Raw genomic sequence first — 17,133 nt, forward strand, 5'->3', positions numbered from 1 at the left:
TATTTAAGTTATTATAAATATATTAATATATATTTATTTCTAATACATTTCAAGTATAAATTATATTCTCTAATGAATGAAAGTAAAATATAACGGTTAGTATTTAATAAAAATGTATTCTAATTTTTAATTTAACCATTAAAATGTTATTTTTGATAAAATCGAAAGTTTAAATGAACATAAATAAAATTTAGATTAAAGATATTAAATATTATTTTTTTAAAAGTTAGAAAAATATACATTATTACTTGTATGTATTCATTATATATAACTTAATACTAAAATTATACATTTATTTATACAATTTTGTATTATAATAATAATATTAATTGTACATAAACAGTAATGTTTTGATTAATTTAAGACTTATATTACATACTATATTACTCAAAACTGCTCTCTCCTTCACATAATTTAATAAAATTAAAGTTTTAGTTCAATGTATGATGCTATTCTGTGCACTAAGAAAATTTTCATTGAAAAATCTATATTGACAAACAAAAATGTTATAAACTTGAATGCCTGTTTTTAATAATGATATTTGTTAAATTAATATTTTTTTTTGTTTTCTTGCAAAATATTTTCAAATGTGATAAGATAAATATTCATTTATCTATAAAAAACATTAATTTTTTTTTTTATCAGAACTCTTTATATGAACTATATTTATTAAATCGTTGAAAATGTTAACTATTGATGTATTATTATCTATATGAATTAAGATAGTTTCAAATAAGATACCTCTTAACCAATAATATTACTAACAATTAAAAGTCTACTTGTATTAATTTCTTATTGGTATGTCACTTTTATGTAAATAATGGTAATTTTTGTTGTTATTAATTTTTCTAAGAACCAAAGTATTTGTGTGTATAATTTTAAAATATTTAAATTTATAAAAAATATTTGATAAATAACTATATTGTTATAGCAAATGTATGTTTTTAATTTCAATTGTTTTAGAATCTTAAACATTTATTTAATATCTACCAAAAACCTTAAATCATTTAAGTTTTTACTTATTATCAATTAGTTATAAATATATTTAGAATTGTAGATGATAATTAATTATTACTTTTGAAAGTCGATTGATTTATATTTTAATTCCCATAAAGTCCTAAGCAATTTATCTGTCAAATACTATTGTGTTATTTGTTGAAAAAAATATGTAGGTGTATTTATGTATAAAACAATATACAATGCAGTGTTACCATGTAAATATGTAGGCGTACTAATCTAATTGGAGATTAGACATTTTAAAATATTCATGAATAATATTATTTTATATTATAGATGAACGTGAAGATGTTCAAAAGAAAACATTCACCAAGTGGATAAATTCACAATTATCAAAAGTGAGTTATATAATTTATGGTTCTTTTATTTTTTTAAAAAAATGTTTCAAATATTACATTTTAAATTATATTTATAGGAAAATCATGAAGTTATATCAGATTTATTTTTGGATTTACAAAATGGCACTAAATTACTTTATTTGTTAGAAATTTTAACTAACACACAAATAGTGAGTAATTTTACATTGCATGTCTTATTCATACATAATAAAACTTATTTTTGTAATAGAAACCTGAAAAAGGTTGTATGAGAGTTCATCACTTAAATAATGTAAATAAAGCTTTACAAATATTGGATCAAAACAATGTAAGTTTTACAACATTTTGATTCATCATTAAACATAATTTATATTTCCTTTTATGATAAAACTACAATTGTGATAAATTATCAATTGATTCTAGTATTGACTTTCAGGTGAAATTAGTTAATATAAGTAGTAATGATATAGTTGATGGTAGCCCAAAGCTTATTCTGGGCTTAGTGTGGAGTATAATATTACATTGGCAGGTAAATTATTTATTTTTTTTAATCGTAATTTTGAAAAAAATTTTAATAATGTTAATACAATTTTATAAATAATAATTTACTAATAGTTATTTTTGATTTATTAGGTTGATTTTCATTTAAAAGAATTAATGTTGGAATCACAGCAAACAAATTTAGAAAAAACTTTGTTAGCTTGGTGTCGTAAAAATACAGAAGTAAGAATATTGATCTGTTTAATGAAAATTATTAAATATTACTAAAAATTGCAGGGTTATGGAGTTGATATTAAAAATTTTACTTCAAGTTGGTCAGATGGGTTAGCATTCAATGCATTAATTCACAAATTTAGACCAGATCTTGTAGATTATGATTCAGTACTAAAACAACATCCAAATGCTAGACTTGAAAATATATTTGCTGCTTCTTATTCTCATTTAAATATTGAACGTTTGTTAGATCCTGAAGGTATTTCAAAAATTAATAATTTTTAATATTTTAAGTATTAATAGTCTTTTGTTTTATATTGTTTAGATGTTAATACATCTGTACCTGATAAAAAATCTGTTATGATGTATGTAATGTGCTTATTTCAAAGATTATCTCAGTATTCAGATGACATAGGAGCTTCAAAATCTGAGTTGCAAGTAAGAATAAAGAAAAAAAAATTAGTTATGTATTATTATAACTAAAATGATGAAAATATTGATTTAGTTTGATGATACATCGAAAAATACTGATGAAAGGCCTTTAAGTATGTTAACAAATATTTCTGTTGAGCTTGGTGGTTATCAAACTGCATTAGAAGAAGTTTTAACATGGTTGCTTGAAGCTGAAGATCGTTTACATCAGTCAGAAAAATTACCTGAAGAACTAGAGGGTGTTAGGGAAATATTTCACCTGCACGAAGTAAAATAATTAATAATTTCATCAATTAATAAAATAAAATTATATATTTTTTTTTAACTTTTTGAAGAAATTTCTTATTGAATTGAGGCATCACCAAGAAGGTGTTGGTGTTGTATTAGAAGAAGGTGCTAAAATGTTAGCTGATGGTGGTTTAACTGAAGAAGAAGAAGAAGAAGTTCGTATTCAAATGAAATTGTTAAATTCACGATGGGAAAAACTGAGAATTACTGCCATGGAGAGGCAAACAAAGTAAATTTAAAATGATTTAATTCTTACAAACTGAAAAATACTATTATTATTATTATTTTTTTTTTAGAATACATGAATGTTTAATGGGAATACAGCAAAAACAGTTGGATGAATTACGGTTGTGGTTGACACAAACTGAAGATCGTATTTCACGATTATCTCAATCAGCAAAAATGGATGTTGATAGTTTACGTTCACAGTTAGAAGAACATTCTGCACTTCGAGCTGATTTAAGAAAACAACAATTATCAGTTGATTCGTTATCCAATCTTGTTGTGGTTATCGATGAAAATACATTCACTGATTCTGGTAAGCTCATTATTTTGATAAATAATTATAACATTTAATTATTATTTTCTTTTATTGATCAGCCATCACTATAAAAATCATCAATATAAAAACTGCCAGTGTAGGCTTTATTTAAGTTAACTAATTTTCATAGTGCATGTCCAAATGGAAGATGAATTATCAGCATTAGGTGAACGTTGGGCTCATATTTGTAAGTGGGCTGAAGAATATGGTGTTAAGTTACAGACATTATTAATGAAGTGTAGTCGAATCACAGAGCAATTATCATGGTTACAGTCATGGTTTGACTCTAAAGAAGTGAGTCTTAAACATATGGAATCCAAACATGTAACTGAAGTAGCAGAAATTTTAGAGAGGATCAAACAATTACAAGTAATAATTATCTATAAGTTATATTTGTGAAATATATTTAATTATCAAATAATTACTTATAGACATTACGTCATCAGATGTCAAGTCAACAAAAAAATATTAATCATCTTCAAACTAAAATTCAAAATTTGGAAGAGGAATTTTTGTATATAGATGATTCACCATATTCAGAAAAAATAGAAACCCTGCAAGATAGATGTGATGCTTTAGTACAAATCATTGAAATACAAGCTCAAAGAGTATGTATATTGTATTCAATAATTAATACATGGACTAATACAGAAAAAGTTTTAAATAGTTTTGATTAGTTATTTTTGTATATTTTACCTTCAAGTTTTTACTGATATTTTTTAGTAATTAATAGTTTGTGACTGTATTACATGTATAGTATATGTAATATATATATTATTATGAAAAAATATTGGCTCCTTTAATTCCCTATAAATAAAGTTTTGAAAAAAAAAAATTTAAAACAAAATACTAGATTACAGTTCATTGAATAAATATTTTTATTTGTTAATTAAAATTTAAAATAATTATTATATAATAGAGCTTGATGGGGAATCTTTAATTGTTTCACAAACTCAACTTAGCCTGTCAATTAATGAAGGTACTATGTTGAAAAAAATTATTTCAAAATAAGTTTTTGGGTAACTGATTCGGAGTTTAATAACAATTAATTGTCGTTTATAATTTTTTGTTTAATTTTTATGTTTAGACATTTAGCAAGCTGATTCTTAGAGTTACCTTTTAATTTTGTCTTAATGATTTTTTTAAATTTTTTTATAACTAAGTAAAAATAAATCTAATTATTTTAATTCTGCATTACTAATAATATATATAAAAAAAATATTTTTAAAATATTAACATTCAATGTTTACAAAAAATAAAAATATTAGTTTAGTAGGTATATAGTAAATATAGTTAAATATTTTATTAAAATATATTTAAATGGATATATGATATACCCATAAATCAAATTAAACTTTATTTTAAAATAACAGACCATAATTTTTTAATTTTTTTTTAGATATCTGATGCTGGATTTGAATTTGATTTAATAACTAATTCCCAAACAGAGAAAGCTGATGATAAAGTTTTAGATGATAATTCATTTGATAGTAATCTAAATTTAACAGAAATTGAAGTATGTATTTACATTATTGATTTTGATACCTTTTTTTTTTATTATATAATATGATTTTTTAGGAATTTGGTTGGAAACGTAGAAGAAAAGGTGGATCTTTTCAAGAAGATGAATATGAAAATGCTACATCAAATTTAAGTAACTGGTTAAGAAGAACTCATAAGCTACTTGATGAACCATTAGAAGTAGAAGAACAAGCTGCTTTGTATGAAGATATTATGTCTGAAATAGATTCTCAAAAATCACAGTTAGATTTTGCTAGTAAATTTATAACAAATAGTGAAAGTAAGATTCATATTATTTTTAATTACTATTTATAACATTATTATGTCTGTTTATTTTTCTTAAGGTAATAATACTCCATTTCCTAAATTAGATGATTATAATAAACTGTGTAAAGAGTTTAATGATTTAGAATCTTCTTTGATAACATTCCAAAATAAAATAAAATATAACATTGAAAAAAAACAAATGACAAAAGAAATGAACAATTTAAAATTAATACTTGATGGTTACGCTAAATGGTTAGATAGTGGAAACTGTACTTTTGAACAAATAAAGGTGAGCATAAACATTTAATTTTGAGTTAATGTTATTGGTAATTATATTAAATGTTTTTAGGTAAAATTAAAATCACTAAAATCACTTCAAGAACGTATAAATAAATTAAATGCTAATAGTGAACTGTTAGATCCTGAAGAGTTATTAAGAAATGAAATTCAAAAATGCTTTACTAGTTGGAATTTACTAAATGAAAAGTCTGTTATAGATTGAAAACAAAATAGTACTTAGTATTATATATTAAACAATTTTATTTTTAGATTTTCTTCTTATGAAATACAAGCAAAACTATCACAAGAAACTAATTCAAATACAAAATTTAAAGAATCAAAAGAAGAACTTACTGGTTGGATTAACAAATTAGAAGGAGTATTACTGGGTGAACCTGTTCTAATGAATTATTCAAGTGTTTTAACCGATAAATTAGAACAACTGATAGTAAAGATTTAATATTTTTAATTATTATATAATTTCCCAGATTTTAATTGTATTGATTTAAAAATATTAAAGGAAATGCAAAAGTCAATAAATGATCGCCGTGATACTTTAGAAATGGTAAATACACTTGGGCAAGATATTTTAGAGAAACTCAACAGTGAATTGGCTGTAGAAAGACTAACTGAAGACCTTCAAGACTTAAATACAAGATGGAGTGATATTCCAGTACTTTTAGATGAACGGATTATGAAGTTACAAAAAGGTATTTTATAATAATAATACCTACATCTTTTGTATCTTATCAATACCTCATATTAAGATACAATCCTAATACCTACACTAATTTATGTATTTTGATAAAATTAGATTTGTTATTAGTTCGAGAATTAGAATCTAATTTTAGGACATTAGAAGATTTAATGGAACAAAGTGAAGATCTATTTAATTATTATAATTCTCAAAGTGATCAACCCGATTTAAAAATGATTAATGTATGAGTATAAAATTTTGAAAATGGAATCAAAATATTTTAATATTTATGAATTTCTAATTTTCAGGATGTTTGTGATTCTGTATCTCAGTTATATGAGAAGCTTCATGTTGATATGAAAAACATTTTTGAGTATTCTGTGGATTCTGAATTCAAGATTCAAATGAATCAGAAATTAGAGTCTATTGAAGAAAAATTAAATAAAATTGTGAAATTTAAGGAAGATATTGCTATTGAAGGATTAAAAACTTTAGAAAATGTAATGATAAAATTATAGATATTATCTTTATTAATTAATTCAGTATTTATTGAAGTCTATTTCAAACTATTCAGGATTTCACTGAAATCAAAAAATGTGTATCTGAAGTTGAAAAATGTCATTCTTATCGAGATAATGATCCTGTGGGTTCAGCTGGTGAACTTATTAAATTAAAAAACAAGTATCATACTTTACATGATAAACTTTTGGAGAAAAAACCAAAATTAGAAAAACTTGGTAAGTATTTAATTTATACCACCTATTATTTGATTTTGATCAAAATTATTTTCAATATAGAAAAAAGTCAAGATGATAACATCAAGATCTTAATTTTAAAATGGAATAAAGTTTTTGATGGTGTGCAACTTATTCGAAATCGTTTGCAACAAGATGTACAGCTTCACTCTGAGTTTAAAGGTTTACATCTATTAATTCCTTTTTGAATATTATATAAAAAAAAATATTTAATTACTATTGATTATTATTCTATACTTAAAATGTTCATGAAGTGATGGTTAATTTAATATATCTTACTCATTTTCCCAGTTTTTATGTGTTTAAATGTTTAAGAAAAATTTGTTCTAAGACATTTTTTAACTTATATAATATACTATTTTAATAAGTATATACAATTTTTTATATTTCATGAATTGGCTAATAAATCGAGAACTTTACTTTAAATGAATTCAATATTAACCCATATTTATCGTCATGTATATAAATTATCTGTCTTATATTTATAGTTTTAATGTCTCAAGAAAATGTATGGCTTGATAAATTGGATAAATGTCTTAAAAAAAGTGTGAAAACTATAGCAACAGATGCTGAAGAAATATCTGAAGAGCTCGATGTAAGTATTTAAACTTTCTATAAACTATACATTTTTATTTAAAATTAATTTGAAAATATATGTATAATATCAATAAATCATTTGAATACATTAATTTAAACTTTATTTTATAATATGTCATAATTATTGCTGAAAAATGTATTAAATAACATAGGTTAGTTGAGTCCATTTTTACTCAAAAGTAATAATAAACCAATTTCATTTATAAAAATTTTTTTTTATGGTGTGAATGATACTGTATATGTAAGTTTCATAGGATAAAAGCCAATTATAATGATCTGGTCATAAGGAATGATACCCAATTACTAAACATTATCATATCATAGTAGATATTGATATATAGATATGTCTTTTAATGAGATCTCTGCTCCTCAAGTTATAGTTGGTGTGCTGCCTAATCTTATTATATTTTGATAATAATTTGAATTGTACTAGTCACCTTCTTAACGTAAATTAAAACTGCAAAGTTTAAATACAATTCCAGTTATTAAAAATTAAGATTTAACTGTTCTATCTATTAACTGTATTTAATGGTTTAAGTTATTATAGCTGAGTTTACTTAAATCATTAATCTGCAAGTTATATTTTTATTTATTTTAGGATTTAGAAAATTGTCTTAGAAACCATCCACAATCTAGAGTTGATCGATTGAATGAAATTGGGTCTATTTTGACTGATCATAATGTCATGTTGTCAAGTATTAAAGTAGATTTAGCAAAAGTTACTTCACGTTGCAAAAAACTTACGACTCAAGTAATTATTGTTATAATTTTAATTTATTTTAGTGACTTAATATTTCATTATTTATAATTAATAAATAAATAATTTATTATTAATTATTATTTATAAAAAAAATGTACTATATAACATAGTATGGTGTATTATTAACGTGGTTAATTTATTAAATTTTTAGCAATTGAATTAAGAAAAAAAAAGGGTATCTACTACAGTCTAATATATAGCTAGAAATTTTTTTTTTGGTTCTAGTACCAAAATTAAATCAACAGGTTTCTTAAACAAAAATTATACATTTAAGATAGATTATTTTACTACTAAAAAATGCTAATTTTATTGTATCCTCAGAATAGAACTATTTATTTTATCTATTCTATTTGTTGTTTGTCATCAAAATTTGATTTACGTGTTACATAGGCTGAAATGTTCCATTTGGACCACATTTAATTTCCTAGATCTGCTCTAGGCCATATAATGCTGACCAGGATTATTTGTATTACCTACCTCTTCTTAGATAATAAATTCTAAATAAAAGTCGTATCAATTGATTTATATAATTGTATTGTTATTATTTTCCTTTAGGCAGAGGATAAAATTAAGCGTTTAGAAGAGAGCATTGAACAAACACAAAAATCTGAAAATTGCATTGCTGAATTTCAACAATGGCTTGAAACTACTGATCAACAACTTACATCTCGTATACAAAATGATTTTTCACCTCAAGATCTACCTAATGATGTTGAAGTAAGTTATTAATATATTAATTGTATCTAGAATGTATTTTTTAAATAAATAAAAATATTTATATTTATTTTAATTCTGTACAGCATTTATAATTCAAATTTGAAGGAATTAAATAAAAATAAATTCAGTTGGTTTTTATAAAAACATCTTTTTTTTACAAAAACAGACCTATATTTACTATTATTTAAAAATCTATAAATTATTAAAAATATGAATAAGTTTTTTTTATAATTTTTTCAATACTTTTTTGTGATTATTGAAATTAAAATAGTAAAACTCCAATACTAATTTATATTTGTCCTTTGTTATATTAATTGTACTATGAGTATAAGCTTGAAAGCTAGATTGATATTTTTATGTATCAATTAATATATTATTATTGCAAAATTTAGTCATACATTTTATATTTAATAAAATTGTCAGTCGTTCATAATACTTTACAATCCATCGTTTTGAAGTTTAAATTTTAGTACTAAATTTTTTTATGACAATATCGCTAAATTTTTTTCTTTTAAAATGTATTTACATTAAAAATATTATAGTTTTAATAAGCATATATATGAAACTATCAACTGAAATGTTTAACTGTCATTTTATTAACAACTTTTTTTCATTAAATAGAGATTATCTAAAGAATTCCAAAACCAAGCTAAATTATTGCATGACATGGAAGAGCAGATATGCAATTATGAAATAGCAAATAAAAAAGAAGTAGCAAATCGTTTGAAGGATCAATTATCTTTATTAAAAGTAAGTTTTAAAGTCCCATTTAATGTAAAAATTATACTAATCATAATCAATATTAATAAAATGTTAATCAATAAATGACATACATATCTAATATTAATCAGCTTCCAATTTGTATTATATTTTTATTATTTTTATTAGATATCTAACTCAATAATTGCATAGAACTAATCAAAAAGAATTTATACATGAGTGTTAACTTCTATCTATTATATATATATGTGGTTACTTATATAAATTGGTTTTCTCCAAAAATGTATTGAATAGCCTTAATTAATTATTACTCTTGAATTATTCATGCAAAACATAATTTTGGGTTAAGAGTTCCAATCAGGGGGGGGGGGACAAAGAGGCAGTTTTCTTCATGGCAATTTCTTAATAGCAAAAATTAAAGTTTTGAAGTTTTCTAATGTATAACAAACTTAAGGAAGAATTATTAATTATTGAAAAGTATGTAAAACAAATAATAATAGTTATATAATATTATATCACCTACCGCAGAATTGTCCAGTAAGTAAGTGTTTAGCATATTATTGGTATGTACATATTTTTATAGCATTTGGAGTTTTCTATTTTTGTATTATTTTTGAGTACAAATTGTATACAATATGTTTACAATAGTTAACTCACTGATACTTAATGTGTTAGTTATGTACCCGTATGGCTATATTATAATTTATAACTATTAGATTATTAAATTTGATATTAATAGTTTCAAATGATTTATTTGTACACTAGCAAGCAATTTTTTTATTATTCCATCGTCTATTTGTCTTTTGAGTCTCATATACCCTGATCGTTGTCTCGTCAACTGTCAAACTATATTGACTGAGTGGAAAGCACATAAGGCTAAGTAGTGCTGAATGTTTATACTAATAGTTATATTATATTAAAATTACTGATGTTCCATTTTATTATTACGATGTTTATTTGTTTATAAATATAGATTAATTTAATAATTTTAACGCGGTTATTTTTTTTATTTTTGTAAATAATTGGTACAATAAGTTTATAGATTGCAGCAATTTAAAATCTGCCCCCAAGTGACATATTTGTTAACTCAGCACTGTATACTAGTTTAACAATTTCACTTATATGTATACTATTTAAATATAAAATACAATTATAAAAGAAAAAAAATAAATTTAAATTTTGTAATTATTAATATTGAATTAAGATTATATATCTGGTAAAAATGACAGTATGCATTTTATAATGTAATAAAATTAGATGCATTTAATACAAAGCTAATGATATATAATATAATAAATGGTAAATAAATGTACACATTTTTTTTAAGTTTTGTTAAAACTATATTGAAACTTATAATAAAAGTATATTTCTGTTAAAATATTCAAATGTATTTTTATAGAAACGTTTTTATCAATTAGAAGAGAAATTTGAAAGATATCAATCTCCTGGAGATTTACCTACTCGTGTTTCTAGAGTCTTGAGAGAATTACAGTCCATTGAAAATACTATATGTCTTTTAGAATTAGCATCTGATGATCCTGATAGCATTAAAGGCCAACTGGAACAGTCTATGGTGATTATTTTTTATATTTAAATACATGAAATATATATTTATTTTATATTATATATTGTGTTTTATGGTAAAAATGCTTTTTAATTGTAGACAAGATATATATTTGTAATTTCTAATAAATGAATAAATATGAATTTTAAGTGTTATAAAAATGTAGGTTGCTATGTATACATTTTTGGAAAGGAAATTTTTAATCTAATCAATTATACTTGGATTTTTTAATTAAACATACATAGTTTTTTATTTTATAGAAATTATAATTTCTAAAATAAAAATCAATTGTATGATTGTGCTCATTGCACATTGAATTGGTCATATTATCGATAATAACTATGTTGTTATTAATTGTTAATTATTATTATTATTATTATTATTATTGTTCATTTCTATTAATATTAATTGTGTTTTCACCTTAGACAAATCGTTAAACTCAATAATTCAATTTATTTTTTATTGTATAAGAAATTTTAATATTTAATTATAATAACAAGATAGTAATTCAATGTTAATATTTTCAAACAGTATATACACGTAAAAAAAAAACATAACATTCTAAGATCTAATATATTATTAACATTTTATATTGAGATTATTCTTAAAGATTTTAATAAAAAATTAATTAATCTTTCACAGAAAATGAGTTCTACTTTAGAAATTTTAAAAAATGAAGTGGACTTTGTGATAAGTTCAAATGAAACTTATGAGAATCAATTACAAATTGAAACCATTAATCAGTTATATTCTAAAGTAAGTGTATTTGACTTTTGTATAAGGTTTACTTGTTCTTTTATAGTGAATATTATTCAGCTATTATATATTACACAGCTTAAAATACTCTTTTTCTGTATGTAATATATATATAGCTTTATATTTTATAATATAATTTAAATTGTTTTTGATATTGTATTTAGTTGACTACAGATATTTCTAATACAAAATCTAAACTAGAAAAAGGATTAAACATTTTGCATTTTCTTGACAATAATATTAATAGTTTTGCAAATTGGTTAAATGAAGTGGAACAAAAACTGAATGAAATTGAAAATAATCACTCACCAGAGACACATTTTGATGTCCAATTACAATTTATTAAAGTGAGTATTTCAATAATTTTTATGCAACTATAAATGCCTTGTTTGTTTTTATAATATTTTTTGTGTATTTTATACAGCATACTTTAGAAGTAGATTGTAAAGAGTGGGAAAAAGTTCAGAATTCAATTAATTCTCATTACATTGAATTTGAATCTCTTAAAGATCCCCTATGTGAAGATAATACTTACCGTGAACGTATGGATATTATTTTTAATAGATGGACAATAGTTTTGAAAAGACTTCAAAATAATTTAACACAACTGGAGGTAAAAATAATGAGAAATTATTGTTTTTATTTAAAACTATTTAAATTTTCATTAATTTAGTGTAAAATCAAGGTATATAAATATGTAACTAAAAAAAAAAAAATTAATTTCAGGATAAATCTAATATGACTTGTGAACAATTGGAAAAAAATCTTAATAAATCCACAGAATTAAATGAAAAATATGTTCCCAAGATAATGATTACTGAAGAAAAAAGCAAAAAAGATCACCATTCATTAATGCAGTATAATGATGAAGAAGATACATTTCAACTGACTAAAAACAGTATGTTATTTTCACAAGTATCTCAAGTAGATCCTAAGTTTTTGCAATCTTTTGTAAAACCTAAATGTGAAAATAATACACAAGAGTGTGTCATGGTTGAGATTAAAGAACATGAAATATTAAAGTCCAGTGTTATTAGTCATGGTGAAGTTACTGCAATTCAACGTGTAGTTCCTGAGGGTTATGCAGAAATGGTTGAGTTATCTGAGGATACTGAAACAGATGCAGATGAAACAGACGAGGAGAAATGGCCTCAAATTGTATACAGAAGAAAAAATACAGAAAAAAAATCATGTTTAAGTCCTTGTGAAATTTTAGTCAAAAGACAAAAACTGGCATCAGATGAATCACTTAAATCTAGTTTAGAAAGCTTACATAGTAATTAAACTTTTAAATTTGTATGTTATTTCTTTTTTAATGTAATTTATATTTTAGGTAAGGAGTATATGGCTTCCTTAGAAGAAGAACAAAAAGAGCACTCTGATTCATTGTGTGTTAAAGTAAATAAGACTCATCATACTACTATTACTGCTTGGCAAAATCCTGAATCAGATGATCATAAAGAAGTTATATTACTTAAAGAAATAGAAATGTCAAATACATACAGAATTATTGGAACAGATCAAGATATAAAAATTTTAAATTCACCTAAAAGTATTGCTGAAGATAATGATAGTTTTTATGGAAGTGACAAAGAAACAGATGATATAGTAGTATTTTCTGATGACGAAGAACTAAATAGTAATTTTGAAGATTGCAGTTCATCTGATGAAGAACAAATAAGCAAGGTATTAAAATTATATTATTATTTTATATGTTATATGTTACTTCAAGTAACTTCTGTGCATTTTAAATTATTTTAATAAAACAATTATTACTTAGTTAAACTTCATTAATATTTAAAAAAATTAATTAACTTATTATTTTTATCAGTTAATTGCTTATATTTTTAATGTAATTTAAATAGATATGTGTTTCAAAAGATTATTTTGTTGCTCTTAATCAGTTCTTAATTATTTAATTAAATACTTACAAATTTCAACGGTAACAATTAAAAAAAAACTTTTAAAAAATCAAAATAATATAATGCTTATGTATAGCTCTTATTTATATTGTTTAAATTCTTAAAAGATATTAGTCAAAATTTTTCAATTCCTTAAAATATTGCTAGAATTTAGTCATTTTGCCTAAATGTAAAATTTATTAAAATTGTAAACATGAGGATAGTTATTATATACATTCGATTTTGGCTGAATCTTATCTTTTGAGAATTTTTGAGAATTTTCGATTAAAAATATAAGAATACAATTGATTAAAATATAGATGGTTAAAGTATTTTGTTTTATAATTATAGAAGATTAATTTTTCCCCAGTTTTTTATGATGTTGTGATGATTTTAGTTTTTTTTGTTGAAAATGCTTAGGAAAGTTTATTCTTTCACTATGAAAGTAGTCAAATCATAAAATATTGCTTTTATATGTAATTAATAATCACCTCACTTTGATCATTGTATGTTTTTGGTCAATACTCCTTCAAACATGCCTGCATGATTTTTCTCCCAAAACAAAACAAAATTATAATTGTATTAATTAATTATTGCAATGTATGAAACATTCATTAAAAATATCATAATCAATGGTTTTTATTTAAAAATAGCAATTAATTATTTAACTATAATTTCCAGGAGTTTCTAATGTTAAACTCTTATTCAATGCCTTTTTTTTCTTCACCACCTCATTTTATGTTCAGTATTACATATTGTATAAATTGTAATTTTTCACATAGTAAATTTAATTTAAAAAATAAAAAATATATAGTAAATAAAAATTCTTGTAAAATAAAATAATAATTTATTTAATAATTCTGAACAAATATTATTTACTGGACACCTTCTTTTTTCATGCAGATAAAATCTGTAAATTTTACGCACAAAGCTTAGAGTTGTTACAAATATTTAAAAGTTGAGTGCAATGCACTACTGAATATCTCCAACATTATTTAAAATGTTTTCTTCAAGATTTTAATTAAAATTAATCCTATTAATACATTTCCTTTTACTAGAATTAATGGATATAATAATTAGATAAAAAATTTAAAATTTGAAATTTTAAGTTCTTTCAAAATAATCTAGTTTCCTAGTTTAGGAAAATTATTTTAATCATATTAAAAAATGATATAAATTAATGCAATTTCAAAAAATTAATTGTAAAATTTTTCTAAAAATATCTAAAAATCTGTAGTTGAATTTCTTCTAAAATTATTTAACTTTCACTAATTAATAAAATAAACATTAAGTCCATAATCTTCCTAATTTATGTGCTTAGAATTATTCTCATTACCATAATAGTTTTTATGCATTTGATTAAACCACATTTAAAAAAATTTCTTGAAAACTACTGAGCGTTTTTCATTTTAAATTAATATTAAAGTAACACAATAAAATTTGAATACAAAAATATATATTGATGAAATATAATGATATAATGAAATTATATTAACAATTTAAAATATTATTTCTTTGATTATTTTTAGAATCTTGGATATAATAAATTCCTTATAATAAGTAATATGTAAATAAATTCAATTTGAATATAATTATGCGGTGTCATGATAAGACTATTATGTAATAACTTTCAAAATAATAGTATATTCTCATGACAAATTAAAACAATATTATTAAGTATCTATTACAATGTTCTATTATTAATTATAAGTTTTAATTTGAAAATTGTATTAGTTTAGAAAAGGTATATAAGAAATTTTAATATAATATGAACACATAGTTATTTGATAAAATTAAAATAGTAAATATTTAAATTAATAGTTGCATCAGAGTCCATGGTCATTTATTGAATTGTAATATTAAAACCAGTTATGGAATATTGATGGTGGGCTACTTAGTTATGATATTCTAATAACCCATATTTTATTGTTGCTGTTTTTTACATTCAATATTTATGTTGCTGATATTATTATTATCTTTTCAAATAAATAAGTTTTAGAAGTATTAATTTAATTAATTTGTTTTTGAAATTATATTATTACTGTTTTATTTTATTACTGTAAATTTAATAGTGAACGCAAATACAGCAACTGAAAAATAGTGTTCCTTTATTTAATAATTACAAATCTTATCTATATTCTATTAGATACATATAAAATTATAACAAAAACTTTGTTTAATTAATCAAACTTTTTTTTTACTTTTTAACTTTTATATTTAAATTACATCTTTGATCTTAAATTTTATGTTGAAATATTTCATTGGATTATTTTGTTTTTATTGTTAAAAATGGTAATTTCTATAATCATCATTATTTATAAATATAATTAATGAGAAAACAAATGAGCACTTTAGTTGATATTATTTTTTTTTTGTTTGTTTATTTTAGGGTAATTTATTTGTGAAACAAAAAAAAGAAATTTCAATAAGTTCTAAATTATCGAATAATTCATTGATTAAAAACATTGATGTAGATATTGAAAAATATGAAAATGAAGCAAAGTTAATGTTAACTAGGATGGAAGTTACTTTAAAAGATCTCCGCAAATTAAATACAGAATCTGATCCAAATAAACGTTTTGAGGTATTTTTGGATAACATTTTGATTTTTTTGCTATACTTTTTATAATTTATTTATTTGTAATATATGTATTAGTCTGTTGAACAAGAAGTAAGCAATATAGCACCTGATGCTGCTACATTAATAAGTAAAGGTGATAGTCTTATACTTGCCAGTCACACGGAAGATCCTTCAAGAGCAAGTACTTTGTGTACTTTAATTCAAGACAGACTTAGAGTTATGTGGACTCATATTATGTCAGAAATAGAGGTTAGTAAATTTAAATTTTTAAAATAATTTACTAATTTGATTATTTTCAGATAGTAAAACTACAAACTCAAATGTTAGAGAAACAAGTACATTCATTCAATAAAATTACTCAAGATATTGAAAATTGGATAAATCATAAGCATAACAATACAGAGGTAGATAAATATAAAATAATTGATTATTTTATATTATGACAATAATTATAATTATACTTAAATGTTTAAGTTATGATAAAAATTATAATGTATTTATTCATACATTCTTAGGTATTTGAACGAGAAATTAATAATAAATATGCTAATTTATTAGAAATGGATGAAGTTATATCAGATATTGAAGCATTATGTTATAATAAGGATGCTGTTGGTAAAATGCGATTAAAAATTGTAGAACTTAATAATAAACTGAATAAACTGAGTCCCTTGTCTCAACCAGTAAATATTATACATTTTTCATTTTT

At 22.2% G+C, this 17,133-nt stretch overlaps 1 protein-coding gene across 1 annotated transcript in view; it reads left to right on the top strand.

Annotated features, from left to right (window-relative positions):
* The window catches only part of LOC112685812 (dystrophin, isoforms A/C/F/G/H-like), a 47,424-nt gene that overhangs the window by 914 nt on the left and 29,377 nt on the right, over window positions 1–17,133 (top strand). Inside the window, exons 2-37 of the mRNA XM_025557821.1 lie at window positions 1,294–1,355; window positions 1,433–1,525; window positions 1,585–1,662; window positions 1,771–1,863; window positions 1,968–2,057; window positions 2,112–2,307; window positions 2,374–2,486; window positions 2,554–2,748; window positions 2,816–2,997; window positions 3,065–3,306; window positions 3,440–3,678; window positions 3,741–3,917; window positions 4,709–4,825; window positions 4,888–5,110; window positions 5,175–5,386; window positions 5,447–5,583; window positions 5,647–5,824; window positions 5,897–6,086; window positions 6,191–6,315; window positions 6,382–6,573; window positions 6,648–6,810; window positions 6,871–6,990; window positions 7,317–7,423; window positions 8,024–8,176; window positions 8,741–8,902; window positions 9,524–9,652; window positions 11,022–11,195; window positions 11,829–11,942; window positions 12,107–12,289; window positions 12,367–12,555; window positions 12,669–13,218; window positions 13,276–13,628; window positions 16,233–16,427; window positions 16,500–16,673; window positions 16,724–16,828; window positions 16,940–17,107. Of these exons, the coding sequence (XP_025413606.1) occupies window positions 1,294–1,355; window positions 1,433–1,525; window positions 1,585–1,662; window positions 1,771–1,863; window positions 1,968–2,057; window positions 2,112–2,307; window positions 2,374–2,486; window positions 2,554–2,748; window positions 2,816–2,997; window positions 3,065–3,306; window positions 3,440–3,678; window positions 3,741–3,917; window positions 4,709–4,825; window positions 4,888–5,110; window positions 5,175–5,386; window positions 5,447–5,583; window positions 5,647–5,824; window positions 5,897–6,086; window positions 6,191–6,315; window positions 6,382–6,573; window positions 6,648–6,810; window positions 6,871–6,990; window positions 7,317–7,423; window positions 8,024–8,176; window positions 8,741–8,902; window positions 9,524–9,652; window positions 11,022–11,195; window positions 11,829–11,942; window positions 12,107–12,289; window positions 12,367–12,555; window positions 12,669–13,218; window positions 13,276–13,628; window positions 16,233–16,427; window positions 16,500–16,673; window positions 16,724–16,828; window positions 16,940–17,107 (6,173 nt within the window). The remainder of the gene's footprint in view (window positions 1–1,293; window positions 1,356–1,432; window positions 1,526–1,584; window positions 1,663–1,770; window positions 1,864–1,967; window positions 2,058–2,111; window positions 2,308–2,373; window positions 2,487–2,553; window positions 2,749–2,815; window positions 2,998–3,064; window positions 3,307–3,439; window positions 3,679–3,740; window positions 3,918–4,708; window positions 4,826–4,887; window positions 5,111–5,174; window positions 5,387–5,446; window positions 5,584–5,646; window positions 5,825–5,896; window positions 6,087–6,190; window positions 6,316–6,381; window positions 6,574–6,647; window positions 6,811–6,870; window positions 6,991–7,316; window positions 7,424–8,023; window positions 8,177–8,740; window positions 8,903–9,523; window positions 9,653–11,021; window positions 11,196–11,828; window positions 11,943–12,106; window positions 12,290–12,366; window positions 12,556–12,668; window positions 13,219–13,275; window positions 13,629–16,232; window positions 16,428–16,499; window positions 16,674–16,723; window positions 16,829–16,939; window positions 17,108–17,133) is intronic.

This window comes from Sipha flava, unplaced genomic scaffold, assembly GCF_003268045.1.
Source record: "Sipha flava isolate LNK unplaced genomic scaffold, YSA_version1 292_pilon_pilon, whole genome shotgun sequence".
Taxonomy (NCBI): Eukaryota; Metazoa; Arthropoda; class Insecta; order Hemiptera; family Aphididae; genus Sipha; species Sipha flava.